Genomic DNA, 25499 nt, shown 5'->3' with positions numbered 1-25499 from the left:
CCATCCTCGTGGGCTGTCGTTCCCCCGTTAATTCAGCCAAGGCAAGGCAGGTTTGAATCTATTACGGATTAATCTAGTAGAAAAAGATACAAAAGGTCCCCAGAGGGCGCTCAATGGAACGAGTTCAGTGGGTAAAACCAGACACGCACTTCCCCCTTCCCCGGGACTTTCTCTGTCTCTGGGGGCGCAGACCAGGTAAAGAGAGGGATGGGGGATGGGCATGTGGCAGGCACAAGGGGAGGGGAAACGAGTGTGACAGCGAGAGGGACGGGGGTACAGCGGAACGGGAAGAGGGACGGAGTAATCCCTGGACGGCCCTCGGGGTCGCAGGCGAACCGATAGGGCGGCCACTTTAGCGGGCGCGCGCGCACATCTGGAAAGGCCGCGGCACAGTGCCAATACCCGTGCCGAGCGGGCTCAGGTCAATGTCCTCGGGCGCCACCAGCGGCTGCAGCGAGAAGCTCTGCAGGATGGAGGTGAGGAAGAGGAAGAGCTCCATGCGCGCCAGCGACTCGCCCAGGCACACTCGGCGTCCTGCGGGGTTGGGGAGTGGCGAGCAGCGGTGAGATGGGGTGTGGGACTCCAGCCCCAGTTCTCAGAAGACATATGAGAGTAACGGTTGGGGACGCCTCAGACCCACCCATCTAAAGATCTGAGCAAGATGCTTTAAATCCTGGTCCGGAGTGGCCTGGCTGACATTAATGCAACTTCATGGGTGTCAGCCCGGGTTCTGCCAAAACTGGTTTTGTTATCTTGGGCAGCTTCTGGGTATTTGGAATGAGGATGATAATAGTGCCTCCTTAGGTTGTTGTAAATGGTAAACGTAGGTAAAGAAGTGAGAATATAATGTTAGGTTGTGTCTTACTATGTGCTATGTGATTATACTGCTTTTAATTTAATCCTCATAGTATCTCCAAGAGGTGTGCCTTATTCTTCTCCATTTTAAGGACGTGGAAATTGAGGCACAGAGTGGTGAAGTAACATATCCAAGGTCATACAGCTAGGAGATGACAATGCTGGGATGACAGAGCTGGAGTCTGGCTATAAAGCCTAGTTCTTTGCCATCAGTCACCTGCCACTCAGGGGCAGCACACCGTATGAATGTTTCTGTGCATCCAAAACTGAGGATGGAGTGGGATGAAGAAGGGAGAGGGATTGGAGAGTGAAATCAGGACCAGGGGATGTAGGAATATGGTGTCTGAAAGACTGACTCTTGCCACTACATCTCTTACCAGCTGAGAAGGGCATGTAGGCAGGGTTCTTCTTGAAGGACTGATTGGCATCCAGAAAGTGCTCAGGGTTGAATTTCTGGGGTGTCAGGAATTGGCTGGGGTCATAGTGGACTGAGTGAAGGAGGGTGATAACATCCGTGCCCTGTGTGGGTGGAGAGCCAGAATCAGTGGTATAGAAGGGCCGGGAGATTCCCTAACTAGGATTTCCCCTCTACAGGGGTGAGGTGGAGGGGTCTTCTGGGACTTGATAAGGTGTGGGGGTGGAGTATAGGACTCCATCAGCGGTCCAGGAAATGTTGTATGGGTACTGAAAGCTATGTTGTTGGGGTCTGAGACAGGGATGTGGTTTACCTCCCCTTGTGGCGGCAGATTTGAGGCTTGGGAGGAAGGGGTGAGGTCTCGCCAGTGTTTAGCACAGGAGATTCCCAGGATGAAGTCCCAGACTTTAGGGATTTTGGAGAGACCTCCTACAAAGGGGAACTGTCATAGGGAAGGGGTGTGGGATTCAGGACAGGGTTTGGTCCATTATGAGAAGGGATGGGGTCCCGGGAAGGGGCCGAGGCTCTAAATTTAACGGTCCCAGATCTCTGTTGCTATGGCTTAGGATGCCGATTGCTAAGGCAAGAGTCTGAATGTCTTGCTAGCGTGCCAGATGTCCACTGCTAGGTGCCCAGCGCACCTTGGGTATCAGGAACCCGCGAAAGGCTGTGTCCCGGGTGACGCGGTGCGGCAAATTCATGGGGATGACATCTGCGAAGCGCTGCACCTCGTGGATCACCGCATCTGTATAAGGCATGGCCACTCGGTCCTCCAGCACCGGCTGCCGCTCGCGTCCCACCACGCGGTCGATCTCCTCCTGTAAGCGGGCTGAAGGTGGAGGGGGGAGCGTAGTAGAGCCTATCAGCGGAATCGACTGGGCAAGGAAGACGTGTGGGAGTTCATGTGGGAGGGGCCCTGTCAACGCTTCCCAGTCGGGGCGCCACTGCAAGGGTGCATGTCAGGGTTAGCTAGAGCCTCGGGAGGGAGAGGTTGGATTCAGAGATGTATGTGAGGGCGAAAGTCTGGTCCGTGGAGAGGGTCCTAGGGGCGGGGTTGTGCAAGCGGGTCTTCGGAGCTGCTTGGAGTCCAGGTCCCTGATGGATTGTGGGCGGGGCTTCAAGGACCAGGCCCACAGGAGGTTGGATCGAGTGGGTGGGCTGTGCGGGAGAGCGGAGAGATCAGGGGTGGGGCAAGGGTCAAGCACCCGACCGGAGTCTGTCCTGGAAGCCAGGGTTCCGGGATAGACTCAGAAGCAGGCTTTGGGAGGTGGGGTCTCAGATGGTGCTGTGTGGGCGGCTCAGAGGTGGACCCCAAAGCAGGGCCGTGCAGGCGGGGTCAAGGTCTGGACAGGCTGTGCGGATCCCGGGAGCCACGTGGGTGGAGTCGGCCTCTGTCTGGGTTTGTGGGTTTGGCTGTGCGAGCAACGCGTAAGCTGGAGGCTTGGACTGTCAGGCATGCTGGGCGGGGCCGTAGCTCGTTGTGGGCAGGGCTTAGAGGTAGGGGGTTCTCCCAGCCAGGTTTGGGGCGCACACCTTGCACTTTTGGGTACTTCATTAACACAAGGAATGCGTGGCGCAGCGTCGTGCCCACCGTCTCGGTGCCACCAAAGAGCAGGTTATGTGTGCTCATTATGAGGGTATCCAGGTAGAAGTGGCTCAGCGGATCCTGCTTCTCCTGCGAGGTTTAGGCAGAGATAGGGACCAGAGTCGGGAGATCCCGCCCGGACTCTGACCGCGGACTCGGAGCCCGTGAGACCCTCTCTCGACAGACGTGCACAACTGCTACTGGAGGAGGCCAGTTCAGTGCCTCCTCTGCTTCAACTACCTTTCCTCGGGGAAGCTGGGGAGCGGGGAAGGGTGGGGTAGGGAAAATCTCAGCAGCAGGGTCCCTATTAACAGATCCTTAGCGACTTCTTAACAAGTTGTTAATTGACTGTGGCCCCTTAAGCCCAGCAGAGCCAGGTGCTGCAGCTTCATTTCTCGGATGTGGAGAGATCATACCCAGACCCACTTAACCCGGAATTCCTGCTGGTTTGAGGCAGGGGCAGCAGGTTTGACCAGAGATGGAACTTCCAGACAGGGCTTACCTGTGCCATTTTGGTGAGGAAGCAATCAATGAAGTCTCGGGGAGAGTTGGGGTCGAGGGACGCCTGGTGCTCGCGGACGCTACAGGCGATAAGGTCCTTCATGCGCCCGAAGTTCTGGAAAATGCGTCGGTGTGGTCCGGGCACCCAGTCCAGGAAGTTCGGGAAGATGTTGTACAACTAGGGATGGAAGTCGGAGGGATTTGGAGGAGTAGGCAGGATGTGTGTGTGTGTGTGTGTGTGTGTGTGTGTGTGTGTGTACCCGCGAGCCGTCGGGTGGTGAATCAGGTAGGCAGGGGCGCGGTTTTGAGGGTCAGGGGCTTCTTGAAGGGGCGGCGGGGTGGGGGCGGGCTGTGTGTATAGGTGGAGATTCTGAGTCGTGGTAATGGGCGTGGCTAGACAGGGCCTAGTAACTTGGGGGCAGGTCATATGGGAAGGGGCGGGGCCATGCAGGGTCAATCGCAGTCCCTTCCCCGCAATTGTTTCCATTTAGTCCCTGTGCTGTGTGGTCCCCGAAACGCCATCACTTGCCGAACTAGGCCTCCTGACCTCTCCCCAGGGGCTGCTCATGATTTGGAAATTGTCATTGATGAGGCGGATAATGGTGAGCAGACGCTCGTCGTCGTAGTTGAAGCGGCTGCCGAACATCACGGAGCAGATAATGTTGGCCACAGAGCGGCTCACCACAATCGTGGGGTCGAAGGGCTTGCCTGAGGGCGAGGGCCGGAGAGGGTCATGGGGCACAGCTCGGGAGACACAACGCACAACACACCAGACCCCATGCGGCCACAGAGCGCACAACACCCACCCCAACCGTGACAGCGTGGCCTGCAGCACAGGACACATACTCAGGCCACCTAACATGCGGCGTGACAACACTGGGAAAGTATTTGGCAATGGAAGAGGCAGCACAGACCCCACACGGCCTCCCTCAACGACAACAATAGGAAACAATGGAACATGCTTCTCTTGGTGACACAGTACACAGAATGCACAACACACCATATACACAACCTAGGATACACCATTACACAGAGTGATTGACAACACTATAACCTCACCCAGCAATGGCACACAGAAACACAACCCCTGGCACTCACTGATCAGACAACCAAACAGATCAGAGAACACTACCCAAAACAACACACATTCCTACCCGTTAGCCATTACACAATAGCATGCCCAGAAAACTGGGCCTGGAGTTGACAGACATAGTTTGGCTCTTGGTTTGGCCTCTCAGTCTTGGTGTGACCTGGCTGAACTGACTTCCCTTCTCTGAACCTCAGTTTTCTCGCCTGTAAAATGGATCTGATGACAGTCTTCTCACAGGGCTGTTATAAGGCATTGGGCAGTGTGTGGCTGGTTAGTGCTTAGCTAAGGGCCTGGCCCATTGTGAGCCTGTTATAAACCAGGGTAATGTGGCTGAATAATGGCCCCCCAAAGATGCCCATGTGCTAATCTCCAAGAACCTGTGGATATGTGATTAAGATGGACAGGTTCTTCTGAATTATCTGGGGTGGGCAGCTAATGGAATTACAAGGGTCTTTATAAGAGGGAGGCAGAGGGGCTGAGTAAGAAAAGGCTATGTGCTGATGGAAGGAGGAGGGAAAGGGAGAGGGAGAGAGAAATAGATACTGGAGGATTACGTTGCTGGTCTTGAAGATGGATGAAGGGGTGCACAAACCAAGGAAGGCAGGCAGCCTCTAGGGCTCGACAAAGCAGGCAGATGGGTTCTCCCCTGGCCCCGAGAAGGAACCAACTCTGCTGGCCCATTTTAGACTTTGGACCTCCAGAACTATAAAGGATGAATTTGTGATTACGTCGCTAAGTTGGTGGCAGTGTTTTACCTCAGCAGCAGGACTAGCAGGCAATTACCTCTTTATTTACATCACATCACTTAATCCCTGAAGCATCCAGTATCAGCATCCCTGCCCCACCTTTTGTTTTCCCTCAAACAAGCAGGATTTGGAGATCAGGTTAGGGGGCTGTTTACACGTCTGTGCCTCAGTTTCTTCTCCCACAATAATAGGTTTTAAGGCACCTACTTTTTAGGTTGGGGTGATTTTTCGAGGAGATAATATACACAAAGTTCTTGGAAAGGTGCTGGTGTATGGTAGGCACCATGTTGTTGGTTATTTTTATTTACTCTTTTTCATGGGTTGGCAGCCTTGACCTAGGTTTATACTCTAGCTCTGCCACTCCCAGGGCATACAACTTAACCCTTGTTGGGCCTCAGCCTTATCACCTGTAATAACTTCCTAGACTTGCAGGGAGGGAAGATTAGACTTGTTCTTATGTGTGAGGAGCATAGCGTAGCGCGTGGTAGCTAGTAAGCACTCGGCAAATGGGCGTTAATATGTTGACTGTGGACTTTAGTGTCAGTAAGACACAGTTTAAGTCTTGGCTTCTTCACTTACTGGCTTCTTTACTATTTCAAACCCATTATTTAGATGCTCTGTTTCTCATCAGTAGAACGGATTGTTCTTAGGCTTAAGGGGCTTATGCATGAAAATGTGCTCATTTCATCACCAACATTACCATTCAGCACAATTATAAAAGCTTCATTCAAAATACCATAAGGGTTCCAAAGCAACAGAGTGGCCAGCATGTATATCCTGCCACCTAAACTCAAAGATACACAGCAGGTGCGCTGTTCCACCTCCAGGGGGCGCCACTCTCACTGGGGCCTGAGCGAGGAGCCTCCAGGAGTTTAGAGGTCACAGCCTCCCTCTGGTATCTGGCAGTCCTGACTACTAGGTAGGATGGATGTGAATTAGGGGTATGGATTGCAATCGGGGACCCCGACCTTCAGTTTTCCGCAGCTCTGCCAGCAGGAAGCCTTCTTCCTCCAGGATCCGCTCCTCAATGCTCCTCTTCCCCATCCCGAAGTTGCGCAGAATCTGGATAGAGAACCTCCTCAGGGCCTTCCACCGGTCCCCATTGGAGAAGGCGATGCCTGGGGAGAGGAGAAGGGACCAGCTCAACCGATGGTTTGTCCCCAGTACCCCTGCCTGCCATCTAAGTCCCCTTTTGTGATGTTTGCTGGGGGAGAGACTGAGAATTAGGCCTCTCCTCCTATCCGTTCCATCGAGCCCTTCCTGACTTTCCAGACTGGGTGAGACACCTCCTTTGAGCTTCCTTAGTGCCCTGGGCTTCCCTCGCTACAGTCCTGACCACTCCGCCTCTCTCCTCCGTCACAGACCTGACCACTCTGGCTAGCACTGTCCGGTGGTGGGGCTCTCTTCCTCACTAAGCTGTGAAGGCATGATGGGGCCCTGTCTTGGTCACCACTGTGTCCCTAACATTGTCCAGCGCAGGGCTGCTCACACAGAAGGTGCTGGTGGTTGGTCATTGATTAATTAATGTATGGAGGAGGGAGAGGAGCAAGAAAAATGAATGCCGGGACCCTGGGAGCTCATCCAAGAGCAAGACAGACCCTGTTCTCTTCTCTCCCTGGCTCAGGGTCTTTGCACAGGCTGCTCCTTCTTCCAGAACACTCTGCACCCCTTGTCTGCTTCTGACTGGTAGCCTTTATCTTTTAGGTTTCCGTTTAAAGGTCCCTTCCTCCAGGAAGACTTCGCTGGCCCTCCCTCCCTGGCCAGGCTCCCATAGGCCCCCAGGCTTCTCCTGTCCCAGCTCTGACCACTCCGGGTGGCCACAGTCTGGTGATGAGACTGTGTCTCCCACTGGACTGGGAGCTATAATAGGATAAGGGCTCAGATGTGTTTATCTCTGATGCATCTGGAACAAGCAGAGATCTAGATGCTAAAGAGAAAAAAACTAAGTGTATTGTCTTGCATTGTATGTGTTACTCATCAACTTCTGCTTTCAAATGCTCTACTACTGAGCTATACCCCCTCTTCTCGACTTTTCATAACAACTTTTTCTTGATAGCCGACTGAGGATCAGAGAGGGGATACCACTTGTCCAAAGGTACATAGCTATTAAGCGGCAGAACCCTGCTGTTACCCTCTGTGCTGTGTATTGGATAATTAGATAGCTATTTTTAGTAACATGATGCATGTATTCAGATGCTTTCTGTGCAAAAGTAGCAAGATGATTCTCTCATCAGCCCTGTCTCCACCTCCTTGCATCTGGCATACTTGGACAGGTAAGGTCATAAGATCAAGTCACTGGAAGGGGACATGAAGATGAAAAGTATACACAATACACAATAGGTGTTTTTTGTTTTGTTTTGTATTGTTTTGTTTGTAACCAGAGTTCTCTGATTCCAAATCCTGGGGCAGCCGGGACCCACATAGTGAAAGAGCTGGGGGGCCCAGGGATTCTTTAGGGGAGAAGCATAGTCTGGGACGCAGTTTCCAGGACCCCCTTTTCAATCAGACCGACTTCCTTCTTCCCTCCTTCCCTCGTTCCTTCCTCCCTCTCTTTCTGTCTTTCTTTTGTCATTTATTGGACCTTGTCCTGTGGCTTCCTTTCAAGAAGAGATTTGTGTTAAAAAAAAAAAAAGAAGGAAAGAAAGAAAGAAAGCAGAGCAGAAGATGAAATGATTTCTAAACCTAAGAAGTGAAGGATATTGAGATAAGAGAGGTTTGGAGTTATTGATGTGAGTTGCTGGATGGGTGGGGACGGGGTTGGGTTTGGGTTGGGACGGGGATGACAGGTTGATGATAAATTGGGTTTGTGGTTGGTACTGGGGATGGAATTGGGTAGAATGAGAAGGATTGGTAACTGGGGTTGAGACTCAGTTTGGGTTGGGTAGCTATGTGCTGGGGTTGGTTTTGGTGATGGGATTAAGGATGAAGATGGGGTCTTGGGACTGGATCAATAGGTGACTGGGAGAAAAGACAGGGGCTCAGGAGAAAAATGATGGTGGGGTTCAGTTTGACTAAAGGGTTAGGATGGGGTTCACAGTAGATTTTAACATGGCATTTGGGAGAGAGTTCATAATGAGAATGGAGGTTGGAGTGAGATGTAGTTAGTGCTGCAGATGGAAGTGGAGTCGAGGTTGAAATGGGGAACATGGAGATGGGGCTGATGGGGCCTGGGTTGTGGTGGAAATTGGAGGCTGGGGCCAGTAAATTGGCTCCTTGAGTGAGTGGGAAATTTGGTGTTATTAGGATAGATTCAGGGGTTGGGATGAGAATGGGGTTGGAGTTGGAGGAAGATGGGAATTAGTTTGGAAGTGCAATTCAAGATGGCAGTGGGGTTTGGAGGTGGGGAATGTGGGGCACTGTTCACCCGAGCCCAGCACTACCTGGCTCAGTCCTATCTGGTGTCATCGGAGAGATCAGTGGCCCTGAATGTCACCAAAATTGGGAGGGCTGTCTTCTCTCCTTATCCCCACTTCTGATGTGGAATGGGTTGGTGTGGAAGAGATGGGGAGCAGGCTTACCATTGCCCTTAGTGAAGTTGAAAAAGACGGGGAAGTCACCGCGGCCACTGAACTCCTCCGCCTGGTCCACAAGGGCCTCCTTCACAGCGTGGTACCCACTGAGGACCACCACTGGTCTGGACCCCAGGTGCACTGTGTACACCGAGCCATACTTCTTACTCAGCTGGGGGTAGAAGAGAGAGGTCACAGAGGGGTCCGGGGACATGGGACTCCTACCCCTAGTTTCTCCCCCCTCACCCAAGCTGAGGCCCTTGGACCTTGGTGAGAGAGGTCAGCAAGTCTGGGAAGCGAAGGTGCAGCAGGTTTCCCAGGAGTGGGAGGGGCGTGGGGCCAGGGGGCAGCCGGCCTTTGCTCTTTGAACTGAAGGTCAGGAACAGGCAGGTGATAGCCAGGAACAGAATCAGGATGGCCGTGTTTATAGTGTCCATGTTGAAGGCAGCAGCAGGTATCTGGGGACAAAGTGGGAGAGGGCAGGGCTGGGAGGAGGTGGGATCCCTTCACTAATCAACTTTGGGAATTTGCCTCCCACAGGTCCTGGAAATGGGGCAGGTAAAGAGAAGAAAGGAAGTAAAGAGAAAAAGAAAGAGGGAAAAGCCAATGGATGAAGGGAGAGCAGATGCGGGGACAGGGGAAAGAGATTGGGCACAGAGACACAAAACGGAGGCAGAGGTAGTCAAAATACAGAGATCCACCTAGAGACAGAGACAGATGGAGAAGGACAGAAGGGACAGACTAAAAGGGACAGACTAAAAGAGACAGAGATATACATGGAGATAATGGGGATAGAGAAAAACACTGAGATATCAAGACGCCTATAGATGTCTGCCTATCATCTATTGCCTATCTGTCATCTATCTACGTATCTATTATTTTTCTACCATCATCTATACTCTACCAAGAGACTGACTCTCACACAGGGACAGGGATTGAGAGAGAGACAGACCCACGGGGACAGAGACAGACAAAGCAAGATACAGAGAGAGCCAGACAATAGAGAGAAAACCAGAGAGGCTGACAGAGACTAGAAAAAGTGCCAGAACGAGAGAGGCACAGAGAGAGCTGGAGAAACAGAGACACATATTACTGAGAGACTAGAGATAGACAATGAGACAGGCAGAGACAAGAAGAGACAGAGCTAAACACAGAGGGTGAAGGAGAAGAGAGTGACAGAAAGAAATGAGAGACATAGAGACAGAGAGATGTAGATACACACACACAAACACACACACACACACAAACACACACACACCATTAGACAGAGACATGCAGAGACAAAGACCAAGACAGACTGAGACAGAGAGGACAGAAACACACAGACAAAACAGAAATAAGTGTTCTGAATGCAGGGCTTCCTTCCAGAGACAGATACCACTCTGGGTGAAGCGCCAGCACAGAGACCCCTGGGCCCGACCTGGCTGGGAGCTCTGAACATGGGTCAAATGAACAGAGTCCCACAGAGAGCCCCAGAAAGACAGACCCAGACCCTGAGAACCCTCAGAGGAGATGGCAAGGGAGCTCCCAGCCAGTCTTAGAGCTGGGGGGATGGAGGGAGGGAGACGGAGCCAGCGCGCACGCTCCGGAGAGCCAGCCTCCTCTGTGCTTCGCACCCTGCATTTTACCTGCTGGCTGCGGCTCAGGTGTGTTCTGAGCGGATAGGTCCCAGCTCTGGAGATGTGTGCCCTGCAGCTCTGGGCATGCCTGGGTGCGGGGGCGCTCTTAAATCACCTCTGTCCACACCCCCTTGCCCCCCTTCCTGGTTTTCCCAGGGACCTTGAATCCCTTCCATCTTCCCGCCTTATACCGCGGGCCCTGCCAGCTGGAGCGGCGCCTCGGGTGGGCGCTGTGCCGTGGGACTCCTCTGCTGAGCCCTCGCAGGCTCCTCACTGTGCCAGTGCCTGGCGGTGGGGCAAAGTCCATTTTTTTGTCGAGTCTGGTTTGGCGGCTGGTTTAGGGTTGCAAGGCTCTGGCAAAATGATGGGCCAAGGATGGGGGGCAGGTTGTTTGGTGTTCCGGACACTTAGTTCTATTTCTTTGGGTTCCAAGTCCATTTCTGCCTCTAGCCACATGACCTTGGGCCTCCTGCCTTTCTGTCTCGGGCCATGTTTTCTCATTCCAGGGGCCTATTTACACAGTTCCTGCGGCAGTTTCCCTTTGTAATTACGTGTGACTCTCACGTGCTTCTGCCTCTGAATCTTTTTTGCCTCTCTTTACATCTGTCTCTCCCTCTGTGTCCCTGGGTCTTTGTCTCTCCCTCTCTGTGCTGTTTTTCTCTCTCTCTCGCTGCTTCTCCATTGTAAGTCTTTCTCAGTCACTGTCTCCTTCTAACTCTGTTTCTTTCTCTGTCTCTCACACCTCCACAGTCAGACTGAGCCAAGCCAAGGTCCAAGGAGGCTTTGAGAGTGGGGCAGGGCAGGGCAAAGCCCAGAACAAAGACGGCAAAGAACCTCCAATGTGCAGGCCCCCCGATGCTCCAGCTCCCGTATGGTCCGCTCTGTTAGGTCCCCACGAGCTTTGTTTGCTCTGGATGCCTGCCTCAGAAACTGGCCTTAATTACAATTCCTGGCCAGGTCAGAAGGGGTAGGTTGCAAAAACCTGGATCTGGGTTGAGACTCCGGTGTCGAGGAGGCCCTGGGGTCAAGGGCCAGGGAGGCCAGGTGGGGGTGTGAGCATCCCCACAGGTCCGTGGGTGCACTCTCCGTTTGCCATTCCCACGGGGTGTGGGAGGAAGTGCTTGGAGATCCTGTGGGAATTTGACACCCCAGGTCACAGGCACATGGTTGGGGGGAGGTGGGGCCGATGCTGTTGTTTAAGTCCCAGAAAGGCTGGTTAGGGGAAGGTCCTGGAAGAGGGGTGACGGCTGGGTTACTGGAGTATCTCTAGTTTTCCCTGGCCTCTGACCGCAGTTCTGCGGGAGGGGGCAGTCCTGGATCCCCCCGAACCCCGTAAGTTACTTCCCCCTGCGCCTAGACCTGGGTTGGGAGGCGCCTGATGGGGCTACTCACTGGAGAAACAGATTAACGAGAAGGGGCGCGGCGCGTTGAGCTCTTCTTGCGGTTTGACTTGCTCTCCCGCTGCTGCAGAGGGAGCGCAGGGGACGGAGGGGCGCAGGGCTTCTCACCTCGCCCACGCTGCGCGGGGGCGTCCTGTGCACGGTGGGAGGCCCAGCGGCACCTCTCTTCTCCCACTAGAGGCCAGTAGCAGCTCTCCTTGTGAAAACCGAAAAATCTGCAGACGTTATTCAGCGTTCCCTTGGGGGCAAAGTCAACCCTGTTCGGAAGCACCGCTGTCACGGGAGAAACGGAAACATACCGAGGGCGGCTGAATCTCACGTTTAACTGGCCTCTCCTTGACCGTCAACTCTTGCACTTTTTCCTGCCTCCTCAGTCCAGAAGACGCCGTCCTCCCATCTAACTGCTGATGAGCGCTTGTGATGTCTTATCTCACGGAGAAAACAGTATTGGGAGGGAACCGGCTTGTTCTCTTCCGACGGCCTTGCTCGCCTACCGGCATCTGACCACATGGGCAGCCTTCGCTCCTACTGCACCGGCGGGGGTCCCCGCTTCCTTCCGTCAGCTCCCCCCTGGCAGCAGGGCGATTCTGCTCCTTGCACCAACAGGGTGACTTTCTTTCTCTTGACGGCTTCATGTTTCGTGTGGATGTATGTAGATAGATATTTTTCCTAGTTTGTAATTTTTTGAGGTTAGACTTTACATATGAGAAAACACAGAAACCTTCTATGAACATTTGCTGAGTTTTGAATTCATACACTGGTGTAATCCAAATCCCTTTGAAGACGCCGAACATGTACAATCCTTCTTAATGCGGCAACTACTCGGCTGATATTGAGACTGTCCTATTTACCGAATTAATCATTTGTGTCAAAAAAGGATCGTTAACATGAATTGCACCCGCATCATCTGTAAAAAGTCAACTTGTCAAAAAAGGAAATATTTAAAAATGGCACCTAGTACAACATAATTCTGAAACATTTTCTGTTTGGAAAAAATTAGAATCTAATGGGGCTAGATTATTTTATACCTATTCCCAATTACATTCTTGGGCTTTCCCCTTCAGTGTCACATACACAAAGAACATCTGCGTTCAAATCCTGATTCCATCAGTTAAAAACGGTGTGACATGGAGCCGTTATTGAATGCCTCTGGACCTCAGTTTCTTTATGGGTAAAATGAAGGTAATACTTTAATCTCAGCCCATAATTCACTGCCTGGCCCAGTGTCAGAACTCAAAATTTGTCAAACAAATTAATAATGTCAGGAATGTGTCTGGCACATGGCTGACATTTAAGGATACACACATAGGCCTGGTATTTTTTTATTGGATGCCAGACATTGCAAATTTTACCTTGGCTCATTTTTGTGTTCCTATAAATGTTCTTCAGCTTTACTCTGTGATGCAGCTAAGTCGCTTAGTATCTTTCATGAACTTTAAACTTTGATATCATTTCAAACTCAGTGAAAAGCTGTAAGGATCATACAAGGAACTTTTTTTAAATTACTGAATTTAATTTTAATTAAAAAATGTACAGCCAAATGCCTGTATTTTAAAGAAACTTGAGATAGATTCTCTTTCTGTGATTATGCCATGAAGTAGACACACATTTAAGTTCATTTGTCTCATTTCACTTCCAGTTTTTACACATTGCACTTTTTTAAAGGTCACCTTAAAGGGTATATTTACCCTTATTTTGTATGATACACACTGATAGTTGTTTCTTTTAATTTATTTTAATTTTTAATTTTTAATTTTCATATCATTAATGTACAATTACTTGAACAACATTATGGTTACTAGACTCCCCCTATTATCAAGTCCCTCCCACATACCCCATTACAGTCACTATCTATCAGCATAGTAAGATACTATAGAATCATTACTGAACACTTATTTGTTTTTACAGTTTTTTTTTATACCATTAATATACACTTACATGAACAACATTGTGGTTACTAAATTCCCCCCATTATCAAGTTCCCCTCACATACTCCATTACAGTCATTGTCCATCACCATAGTAAGATGATATAGAATCACTACTAGTCTTCTCGGTGCTATACTGCTTTCCCCGTGCCCCACCCCTACATTATGTGTGCTAATCATAATGCCCCTTTTTTCCCTTCTCCCTCCTTTCCCACCCATCCTCCCCAGTCCCTTTCCCTTTGGTAACTGTTAGCCCATTCTTGGTTCTGTGAGTCTGCTGCTGTTTTGTTCCTTCAGTTTTTGCTTTGTTCTTATACTCCACAGATGAGTGAAATCATCTGGTACTTGTCTTTCTCCGCCTGGCTTATTTCACTGAGCATAATACCCTCTAGCTCCATCCATGTTGTGGTAAATGGTAGGATTTATTTTTTTTCTTATGGCTGAATAATATTCCATTGTGTATATGTACCACATCTTCTTTATCCATTCATCTACTGATGGATACTTAGGTTGCTTCCATTTCTTGGCTATTGTAAATAGTGCTGTGATAAACATAGGGGTGCATATGTCTTTTTCAAACTGGGCTGCTGCATTCTTAGGGTAAATTCAAGGGTGGAATTCCTGGGTCAAATGGTATTTCTATTTTTAGTTTTTTGAGGAACCTCCATACTGCTTTCCACAATGGTTGAACTAGTTTACATTCCCACCAGCAGTGTAGGAGGGTTCCCCTTTCTCTGCATCCTTGCCAGCATTTCTTGTTCCTAGTCTTTTCTATGTTGGCCATCCTAACTGGTGGGGGGTGATATCTCACTGTGGTTTTAATTTGCATTTCTCTGATGATTAGCGATGTGGAACATCTTTTCATGTGTCTGTTGGCCATCTGAATTTCTTTTTTGGAGAAGTGTCTGTTCAGCTTCTCTGCCCATTTTTTTAATTGGCTTATTTTCTTTTTGTTTGATGAGGTGTGTGAGCTCTTTATATAATTTGGATGTCAATCCCTTATTGGATCTGTCATTTACGAATATATTCTTCCATACTATAGGATGTCTTTTCGTTCTACTGATGGTGTCTTTTGCTGTACAGAAGCTTTTTAGTTTAATATAGTCCCACTTGTTCATTTTTGCTTTTGTTTCTCTTGCCCGGGGAGATATGTTCATGAAGAAGTTGCTCATGTTTATGTCCAAGAGATTTTTACCTATATTTTTTCCTAAGAGTTTTATGGTTTCATGACTTACATTCAGGTCTTTGATCCATTGAGTTTACTTTTGTGTATAGGGTTAGTCAGTGATCCAGTTTCATTCTCTTGCATGTAGCTGTCCAGTTTTGCCAACACCAGCTGTTGAAGAGGCTGTCATTTCCCCATTGTATGTCCATGGCTCCTTTATTGTTTATTAATTGACCATACATGCTTGGGTTAATATCTGGACATACAAGGAACTTTTATGTACATTTTCCTCTGGTTCACCAATTGTTGACATTTTGCCATACGGTATTTGTCAATTTCTCTCTTTATTTCTCTAGGAATTATCTGAGAGTGACTTGGAAACCTGATGCCCCTTTAAACCATTCAGTGTGTATTTACTAAGAACAAGGAAGCTTCTTAACATAATGACAGTACTATTGTCAAAATCAGGAAATTTATTATTAATATAATATCACTATTAATCCTCAGGTAATTTTAAAATTTTACGAATTATCCCAGTAATGTTTGTTATAGTACTTTTTTTTTTCCCTCTGGTTCAGGATCTAATCCAGGGTCACTCATTACAATTGCTGTCACATCTCTCTAGTCTCCTTTCACCTGGGACTGGTCCTCGGCCTCTATGTGCTTTTCAAGCCACTGATATGTCTGATGAATATAGACCGCTCACTTTGTAAACTGCCCCTCAGTTGGAATCTATGTGATTTTTTTCATGATTAAATTCAGATTATGACTTCTTGGCTAGAAAATCACAGCAGTGTTGAGTTCATTGTGCATTATGAAGGCAGCAGATATCAATCTGATAAATTGTTTGTGACAAACATGTGGCTAAAGAGGGGAACTGGCCAGAATTCTTCATGGTAAAGTGATTTATTTCCCTTTGCGATGAACTCAGTTCCATCCTCCCTAATTCGCCTTCTTGTCTTGGATTCTAATACGGTTTGGCCCCTGCTCTCTTCCTACCTCGGTGACAGCTGCTGATCTGTGTCTCCCTCATCCCCTTTACTTCCAAATGTTGGAGCTCGGTCTTTGAATCTATTCTCTTCTCTATAGTATTCTATAGAGAATTGATTTGTTCCATCCCTATGACTTTAAATGCCACCTATATGCTGACGACTCCCAAATTAATATCTCTGCCCCAAGCTCTCCCCTGAGTTTCAGACTGTCATCAACCTTATTAAATCCCAAAACTGCTCCTAATATCTCACCCTACAGCTGTCCTTCCCCCAGGCTTGTCTCTATCAGTAAGTGGAGCCCACAAACCCTTCCATGATCTGGATCCTCTCAGCTTCTTACACTCCCCTCCACTGTTTCTCTCCTTCTTTGCTCAGCGTCCTCCACACTGATTTTTGTTGCTCCTTCCCAAATGTGTCAAGTGTTTCTCATCTCAGACACTTTTCACTTGCTGTTTCCACACTCTACCTCCACCCCCCTTATCGACATGATGTGCCCGCATCTCAGTCCATATGGTTGTTACAACAAAAATACCACAGACTGGGTGGCTTATAAACAGCAGAAATACATTGCTCACAGTTCTTGAGGCTGGAAGTCTGAGATCAGGGTGGCAGCGTGATCAGGTGAGGGCTCTTTTCTGGGTCACAAACTCCTTGTCTCTTCACATGGTGGAAGGGGTTAGGGATCTCTGTGGTATCTCTTTTAGGAGAGCATTAATCCTGATCATAAAGGTTCACCTTCATGACCTAATCGACCCCCAGCCCCCACAAAGTCCCCACCTACTAATATTATCATCTTTGGGAGCTAGTATTCAGCATATGAATTTTGGGAGGACATGTTCAGACCATGACATCCCCTCGCATCAGTTAGGCTTCAGTTCAAATACCACCTCTCTAGAGAGGCCTTTCTTGACAAGCTTGTCAAAATTACCAGCCCAACCCCCAGCCCCTTACCCAGCTTCATTTTTCCTTCATAGTAATTATTACTACCTAAAATGATATGTTATTTGTCTGTGTATTTATAGCCTGTTTCCCCCACTAGCATATCAGCTCAGTGAGAGTGGAGCTTTTTTGTCCATTTTGTTCACAACTGTATCCAAAGAGCCTGGAACAGCGCCAGGCACACAGGAGACAATCGATACATATTTGTTGAACAATCGAGTGAGCTAATTGATTGTGGCCAGTGGCCGGTCTGCTTAGAAGTCTAGAGTCTCATGGAAACCGGAATTTTAAGGAATTTCAAAGGTCCTTGACCGGATTAAAAAGAAAACATACCATTTGAGTCCATTTACATGATGCTTAAGAACAGACAAAGTGAATCTAAGGTGACAAAATTCACAGTAGTGGTTACATTCTAGGATTTGAATGGGAAGGGGCATAAGGGAACTTTCTGGAGGTTGAAAAATGTTTGATTTCTTGACCTGGTTGATTGTTGTAGAGATGTATACAGGTGTAAAATTCATCAAGCTTTATGCTTAAAGGTACATTTTATTGCATGTATGATATCCTTCAGTGTAAAGAGCATAAAGTTCTACTTTTGATTTAGTTGGATATTGTCTTGCTGCAGCCAACCCCAAGGAAAAGCAACTGAAAAGGTGGACATTAGAAAAACCTGTAATATACACAAACAAGCACACATCAAAGGGCTGGTGTTTGCAGCAGATTTCAGATGATTTCACAAATCCTTGTTATTGTCTGACCTTTAGTTTCCTTGCTGCAGAAGGTACCCAGGGCAAGATTATGGCAAAAGTGAACATATTAAAAAAAATCTCATGAAGATACTTGCAAGAGCAAAGGTGTCCTCTCCTTGATGCTGCAACCAAAGTTAGAGGTTGACTGAGACGCAAGCCAGGGAGTTCTACAAGGTTCTAGACGTCTCTCTTGCATTCTGCCTACAAGCCATTCTACCATGAAGGGAGCTCAGGGGAAGGTTATAAATAAAGAGAGCAGTAGCCAAATGGTCAGTGTACAACACAGAAGAGGTGCAGTTTAGGGTAATTAATGAGGGATGATGTATAGAGTTTTGAAAGTCCCTTTTATTGTCTGACTAAAAGCTTTCATGCAGTGGAAAAATACAGAATGCCTTACAGTGTAAACACCTGGTACTTGAGAACTGTTCTTAAGTTTCAAATCTTAAAAAGGTACAGGTAAAGGTACCCTGATATCCTTTCCCTGGGTGGCGCGCTGATGAAAAGGGAGGCATAATTCTAAAAAAGAGGTGGAGGGAGTTTGTGGCAGGGTCGGTTTACAAGCCAGAGGCTGAGTTGTGCCCCAGTCCTAATCCCTTCCTCTAAGTTAGTGTCAGGTAATGGCGAGGGGCAGAGGCGGAGCAAAATGACATATCCAGTTTCACCAAGGGCTAGTCCAGCTCTGAGAGCCCCTTGATGTCCCAGAAAAGGTTTAGAAGGAGTTTGAATCATTGCATTTTTGAATGTGAGAATCCCAAAGTCACCCCACTAACATGAATACCTGGATTCCTGCAGAAGCAAGAGAGAAGAAATTGCCCGAATGTCCACCAAATCCTTTCCTGAGTCCACTTCCTATCTGTCTGCCTGCTGGGATGCACAGTGGTGCCCTCTGCTCCCTCCCGGGCACAAGGAGCTCCCTGCAGAAAGGAATACTCACATCCACCCCCGAGCCTTCTCCATTACAACCCTGGGGACTCAGAGATGCTCCCCGCATTATCCTTTCAGCCTCCTGGCAGGCAAAGGGTGGAGGGCAGGGGAATATGGCTTCCTTTTCAGTGAGACCTGGAGAGTTGGTCTGGGGTTGGCAGCAAAGTTGGAGGAGCTGAGGAAGTGAGCCAAGTAGCCTTAAGGAACTGGGATTTCAGTGGAGCAGTAGATGTTCCCCCTCCTGCCCCGGGCACATCAGTGTGGGTGAGAACATGGCATTAAACAGTGCCGCCAGAGGTAGCAGGAGTGGCTGGACTGGAGAAGAATGAGCAAAGGAGAAATTGGGAGGAGGGCACACTTGGAAGAAAGTTACAGGCAGAATCAACCACAGATACTCCATCTCAGTGGAACAGTTGATAGGTTTATATAATTGAAGGACTGCGAGGAAAGGCTGCCTGTACAGGAGAAAACAGACAGGAGCACCAGCATTGGGGTTTTGGAGAACTCCCTAGGAGGAAGGGGCAGCGATCAGAGTACAGCTGGAGACGTCAGGAAGGGAGTGTGATAAAAAAACACAAGGGGGGCAGTCAGAAGCCCACTTCTGGGGATGGGAGATCCCAGAGGTGGGAGGGAAAAATAGATGAGAAGGGGGCTAGTGAATCAGAGGGATGACAGCCACGGTCAGGGGGACTGTGCAGGTGCTTGCCTGTTGTCTGAAGGGGCGGACAGTGGCTGTCCTGTTTAAATGGAGTGTCTGCTGTCATAGTCCCCTCCCAGGCAAAGCACTTGCTGTCAGGCCCTGGGGGCATTTAAGTGTAGGGAGAGGTGGGACTTGGGTATGAAAGGGCATTGAATGCCAGCCTGAGCAGGTTGTACTCTTGAGCAAGGTTGCCGGGGGACCTGTCTCACTGCACACAGTGATTAATTCTTGATTGACTAGTGATGATGAGATTAAGATGCCCCTGGTGGAGAGCTGAGCCAGATACCTCAGGTTATCCACGATCAAAGGAGGAAGGAGATGGGTTTGCCAGGAGGTGAGTGAGCGTAGTGCAGTAGAAGAGGGGCAACTACCCTGTCTGAACTGTCCTCCTTGGTCGCAGATGCTGTCACTTTCCACCTGACTCACCGTGTCACTGCACCCCTCATCCTGCCTCCAGCATGCTCCCCTCCACGATGGAGCCAGAGGAATCTCTCTCAGTATGACCATGTCTTTCATACATTCATTAATCAAGTCAACAATTATTAACTAAGGACCAACTCACTCTAGTTCAAGTCTTTGCTCTGGGCTGTGGCAAAGAATAAAAGAGAAAGTAAAAAAAGCCCTGCTCTCATGCGGCCCGACTGCCTCCTTGCATACAGATGTGAGAATTTTTCTGAGGAGGATCGCTAGAAGTGAGACTGCTGGATTGCAGTGTATGTGCTTCTTCAGCTCAACCAGGCATTGCCAAATTGCTCTGCAAAGTAGTTGAGCTAATTTATGCTCACTAGCCGCAATGCGTAAGGACCCCTGTGCTATCTTTCAAAACTTGAACAAGATTTTGTTCATCTGGCAAGTGTGAAATTATAGCTCACTTTGATTCACTTTTCTCCAGATGGTTATTGAGTTGAGCATTTCATGTGTGCGTCGGCCATTCAGTTTCCTCTTTTGTGAACTGCCTCTTAATATCTTCTTTATTTATATACCTCTTCTTTATCCATTCACCTACTGATGGACACTTGGGTTGCTTCCATATCTTGGCTATTGTAAATAGTGCTGCGATAAACATAGGGGTGCATCTGTCTTTTTGAATCTGAGAACTTGTTTTCTTTTGGTAAATTCCTAGGAGTGGAATTCCCAGGTCAAATGGTATTTCTAGTTTTAGTTTTTTGAGGAACCTCCATACTGCTTTCCACAATGGTTGAACTAATTTACATTCCCACTGCAGTGTAGGAGGGTTTCCCGGTTCTCTGCATCCTCACCAGCATTTGTTGTTCCTTGTCTTTTGGATGTTGGCCATCCTAACTGGTATGAGGTGATACTTGATTGTGGTTTTAATTTGCATTTCCCTGATCATTAGTGATTTGGAGCATCTTCTCATGTGTCTGTTAGCCATCTGAATTTCTTCTTTGGAGAATTGTCTTTTCATATCCTCTGCCCACTTTTTAATAGGGTTATTTGCTTTTTGGGTGTTGAGGCATGTGAGTTCTTTATATATTTTGGATGTTAACCCCCTTGTCTGATATGTCATTTACAAATATATTCTCCCATACTGTAGGATGCCTTTTTGTTCTGCTGATGGTGTCCTTTCCTGTACAGAAGCTTGTTATCATGATGTAGTCCCATTTGTTCATTTTTGCTTTTGTTCCCCTTGCCCGAGGAGGCGCATTCAGGAAAAAGTTGCTCATGTTTTATATTCAAGAGATTTTGCCTATGTTTTCTTTTATGAGTTTTATGGTTTCAGGTCTTTGATCCATTTTGAGTTTACTTTTGTGTATGGAGAGTTAGACAATAATCCAGTTTTCATTCTCTTGCACGTAGCTGTCCAGTTTTGCCAACAACAGTTATTGAAGAGGCTGTCATTCCCCCATTGTATATCTATGACTCCTTTATTATATATTAATTGACCATATTTGCTTGGGTTTATATCTGGGCTCTCTATTCTGTTCCACTGCCTCTTAATATTTTTTTTTCTTATTGGTTTACAGGAGTTGATCATTTAGTCTGCTCACTAATTCTTCATTGGAAGGGCCCAGGCCTTTTTAATGGGCTTACCTGATTGGTTCAGGCCCGCCTAGGATGATCGATCTTATGATTAACTCAGAATCAACTGGGTGGGGATTCTTATTACATCTGCAAAATCCCTTTTGTCACATAATGTCACATAGTCATGGGACTAATACCCCATCCAATTCACAGTCCCACCCACACTCAAGGGCAAGGGATTATGCCAAGGTGTGGGTCACTGGGGCTCAATTTTAGAATTCTGCTTACCACAGATAGTACAAGCAGCTAAACAATAGTTTTTCTCTTTGAAGGAGTAGTTTTTGGTTTCACAGATTCTCTTTATGCTGTTTTAATTGTTGTTTTCTGCTTCATTCATTTATGCTATTAGGTGTCCTATTTCTTTTCTCTTACCTTTTAAAAAGGGTGGCTTTTTTTTTCTGCACTGAATGCTAAACTCATTAATTTTTCACTTTTCATATTTTCACTGATAAGCACTTCTCTCTCTGTGTCTGCTTTATCTGCTCCCTTTAAGTACTGAGATGTGGTATTTCATCATTCAGCTCTAACCAGTTTTAATTTCCAATATGATTTCTACGTGGTGCATCTGTTATATAGCAGATGCTTTAAAATTTCCAGGCATTTTGGTGTTTCGTGTCATTGATTTGTTCTTTTTTTTTTGCATTATGGACAGATTGTATGGTCTATGATGGTCTACGATGTAATTTCTTCAGTATTTGTTAAGGTTTGTGTCTTGGCCTGGTTTGTGGCTAATATTTATAAAACTTCCATGTGGCTGAAAATAAGGAGTATTCCCAAATTAAGAGTTTAGGGTTTTATAGTTATTAGCTAGATCAACCTAATCAGGTATCTTTTACAAATATTCCATTCCTTTACTAGGTTTTTAAAAAAAATATGTTTGCTTTATCAGTTACTGATGGGGCAAGTAAGAATCTTGCAATTTAGGGCTATGTTGTTGGGTATCGGGATTTTTGTATTTTCCTGGAGCACTTTTCCTGTTACCACAATGTTCCTCTTATTCCTAATAATTTTGTTAAAATCACAAACAAATGGAGACCAGCCTTGGAAATTCCCTGAACAGACAAAAACAAAAACAATCCAGGCCTACACAGAAAGCTTAGTTCAGCTTAGTTTGCAAGAGAAACTGGATCTGGATCATTTTCATTTTTTGCTATGCCTCTGGAAATGAGAAGCAAAAACCTTAGGTTGATTTCAGGTAACCACTGGCCAATGCCTTATCGTTTAAGAAAATTCCAGGATTATAACCAACCAATCACTGTGAAGAATAAACAGTCACTGCCTTCTCGCTACAGAAACTGCCTTAGAACAACATACCCCTGAGTCTCATTCCTTGTTTGGGTTTGAGCGCTTCCTGTTTGCGCACTGTCTTTTCGGTGTGGGACTGATAAACTTGTACCAACTACTACTTCGGCGATTCATTGTTTCTACTTCTCTTATTTCTGAACTTTTGCCATTATGTCCATTTTATGTCACGTAAGTATAGCCACACAGTCTTTTCTACCTGGAGATACTAAGCTGTTATATCTTCTTCCATTGGATTGTCTTTATCCTTTCTGTAGCTTGTGGAGTTTATTTTTCTACTTAATCAGTGAGCATGGATCATGGGGTGGTTTATTAATGGGCAAATATGCCTGTTTTTACTTAGTGATATACAGATACACATGGATTTATTTCTACCATTTTATTCTGTGTTATTTACCATCTCCTTTTCTTCCCCCTAAACCTTCCTTCACTTTTGTGCCTTCTATTAGTTTTCTTTATACCTATATTTTTCCCTTTCCATAGGTTTGGAAATTATATACAGCATTCTAATTTTCTTTTTGTAGTTAAGTGTACATTTTAAGCATGTTATTAGAACATCATACCTTGTATATAAAGATTACACATATCGTAGAGGTGCAGCTCAATAAACTTCCCCAAATTGCACAACTCCCTGAACCAATAGATGAGGAAATACATTTTTATCAACACTTCAGGAGCCCCTCAGGCCCTTCACTAGTCATTCACCCCTGCAAGAAGCCCTCTCTTTACTTCAAGCATCATTAATTCATTTGATCAGTTTCATCCTTTATGTAGAGGGAATCACACAGAACATACTGCAAGGATCTTGGCTTCTTTGGCTCAGTATTATCCCAGGGTAGTGTGGTGGGAAAGACTATGGGCTCTGGAGCCAGATGCAATGGGAGAACCACTTAATTTCTCTGTGCCTCAGTTTACTTATCTGTACAGCAAGGATAATAGCAGCATCTAACTCTTGGAGTTGTTGTAAGGATTCAGTGAGTGAGTTGAAAAGTTAGAAATACCCGGAACAGTGCTTGATACACAGGAAGCACTCAGGCCATGCGTAATGATTGCCGCAACATTCAGAGTTTCCAGGCTCTTGGCAAGGTGGGCGCACTTGTTGACTTTTATAGCCAACTTTCAAAGGAGGGCGTGGTGGCCATCATCGTACCCAAGATAACAGGGAGTTGGGACAAAAGCCTGGGCAAGGATCCCGCATCTCTGTCTCCCCTAAACCCCAGAGACGTGTGGGATTTCAACTGAAAGCTGAGCTGGGCTGAGATGCTAAGTGGGGAGTGGCCCTTCCAAAGTCTGGAGTGGTGTGAACAGCACAGGTTTGGACAAGTAAGTTCTGGGAAGTTGGTGGATGGAGGCGATTCCTCTTGTTGCCTCTGGTGCTGTTTGCTGTCCCACCCATGTTCTCTGTTAGCTTTGGGATTATGGGGATTAATCTTTATTCCCCCTTCTCTGTTGTCTTTCCCTGTGGGTGGCAGTCTGCCAGCCTCAAACCCTTCCCCTGGGGGAGTTCTGTGTTAGCAAACCAAGCTGGGTCCAGCCATCCCTCTCCTCACAAGCTATGACCAGAAAGGATTTATGATGACTGGTGGAAAGAAACCTCACTTTCTTAGGATAGACTTGCTACTGTGGAAAAACTGTGGATGTCATCTATAAAGACAGATGCAGAAGAACCTGAGATCCTAAATTTTTTTGGAGTTCCTGATTCTAAGACTGGGAAGTCTGGGACTCTCAGGTTCTTATTCCAGAATAACATTTTGTTTCTACGTGTCAAGGGAGATCTCATTTTGAAGAATTACAAAATGAAGCTAATCGTGAATTGTTAAGAGACAGAGTGCACTTATTTTGAAATGCATCAGAAAACAGATGGGTTGATGGATGGAGGGAGGGATGCATCATTTGTGATAAAGCAAGTAGAGTGATTCTTGTTTTAGAAGCTGGGTGGTGGGTTACGTGCACTTCTTTCAACTTTATTGTTTATTTCCAAATTGTCATAATAAGGTGTTGGGAAAATGTGATGTAATTGGCTTCTGTCTCTTACTGGAGATGGCGGATCCCTTCGGAAGTTTCCCAGCTGAGATTTTCATATAGGAGTTGAGTCAGCACTCAAGGCTGGTGGGAAGGTGTAAAAGAACCTGAGACGGGCTTTCCCTCCAAGGATCGGGGTTAGGGCTTCCACGGCTGCAAGGTGTGGAAATCTACCCCAAACTAATGTAAGCAAAAGTGGGGATCTATTTTTAGGAGCTATGGGGCAGGTCCAGAGGAGGCAGATAGGCTGGATTTGGGCTTTAAATGTTGTCTTTAGGATTCTGTTTTTCTCAATCTCTTTGCTCTCCTTGTGTCTTTTGGCTTGATGGTCTGACAGACATTATCCATGCGGTGGTCAGAGAGCTGCTGGAAGCCTGAGGCTTACCTGGGCCTTTCCTTAGCAGAGGATTGTACTTCCCGCCAACATGCTTGGTCGTGTAACTTGCTTTGGCCGTTGACTCCTTCTGGCCCTCTTTTACACCTACAGGTCTCACTGGGTTCCAGAAACTTCTTCCCTTTGCACTAGTGAGGATAGGATGCCACGGAGCCTCACGGTGGCTAGTTCACACATATTTTAGCATTCTTCTTTGGATTTCCCTCAATTTTGTAAATAATCCTTTCATTAAACTCGCAATTATCCTATTTGTATGTGACTTACCTTTCCTGCTGGGATCCTGGCTGACACAGCGGTTCCACTGTACAGATGCACCACAGTTTAGTCAGCGATCTAATGATGAACACTTGGGTTATTTCCAATCTTTCACTATAAAAAAAGCAGTGACAAATAAACTTGCATGTTTAATACATCTGTAAGATAAATTATTAGACGTGGAATGGCTGAGTCAAATAAAACATTTCTTTATAATTTTGGCTGACACTGTTAAATTGTACTCAGAGGTTGTACCAGTTCACAGCCCCACTAGCAGTGGCTGAAACTGAGGTTTGTTCCCTTTGGACTAAGCCCATAGTCCTAAATGTCTGGGACAGCTACCATTTGGTGGAGGCCACCTAGAAGG

The 25499-nt window shown here is 47.2% G+C and overlaps 1 protein-coding gene and 1 long non-coding RNA gene across 4 annotated transcripts; one reads left to right on the top strand and one right to left on the bottom strand.

The window, feature by feature from the left end:
• Nucleotides 1–46: 46 nt before the first annotated feature.
• LOC108397734 (cytochrome P450 2F3-like) lies at nucleotides 47–25163 on the bottom strand. 3 transcript variants are annotated; one of them, XM_073226470.1, is made up of 10 exons: nucleotides 25142–25163; nucleotides 8968–9159; nucleotides 8711–8873; nucleotides 6161–6310; nucleotides 3886–4064; nucleotides 3358–3534; nucleotides 2804–2945; nucleotides 1912–2099; nucleotides 1233–1374; nucleotides 47–534 (listed from the first exon to the last, which is right to left on the bottom strand). In XM_073226470.1, exons 2-10 carry the CDS (start codon nucleotides 9136–9138, stop codon nucleotides 353–355), a joined length of 1494 nt encoding a protein of 497 aa, XP_073082571.1. In that variant the 5' UTR covers nucleotides 9139–9159; nucleotides 25142–25163; the 3' UTR covers nucleotides 47–352. The 3 variants fall into 3 exon arrangements, with proteins under 3 accessions (XP_073082571.1, XP_036869833.1, XP_017516770.1); XM_037013938.2 differs by lacking the exon at nucleotides 25142–25163 and adding an exon at nucleotides 10330–10474; XM_017661281.3 differs by lacking the exon at nucleotides 25142–25163 and adding an exon at nucleotides 10330–10472 and having other exon boundaries at nucleotides 3904–4064.
• Nucleotides 10626–17346, top strand: LOC140847167 (uncharacterized). Its single transcript, XR_012126857.1, has 2 exons — nucleotides 10626–11652; nucleotides 11899–17346. It is a non-coding gene; the product is annotated as an uncharacterized lncRNA (long non-coding RNA).
• Nucleotides 25164–25499: the final 336 nt, after the last annotated feature.

Source organism: Manis javanica, chromosome 17 (assembly GCF_040802235.1).
Source record: "Manis javanica isolate MJ-LG chromosome 17, MJ_LKY, whole genome shotgun sequence".
Taxonomy (NCBI): Eukaryota; Metazoa; Chordata; class Mammalia; order Pholidota; family Manidae; genus Manis; species Manis javanica.
The sequence above is the reverse complement of the archived record's forward strand: the minus strand, read 5'-3'. Positions and strand labels throughout refer to the sequence as shown.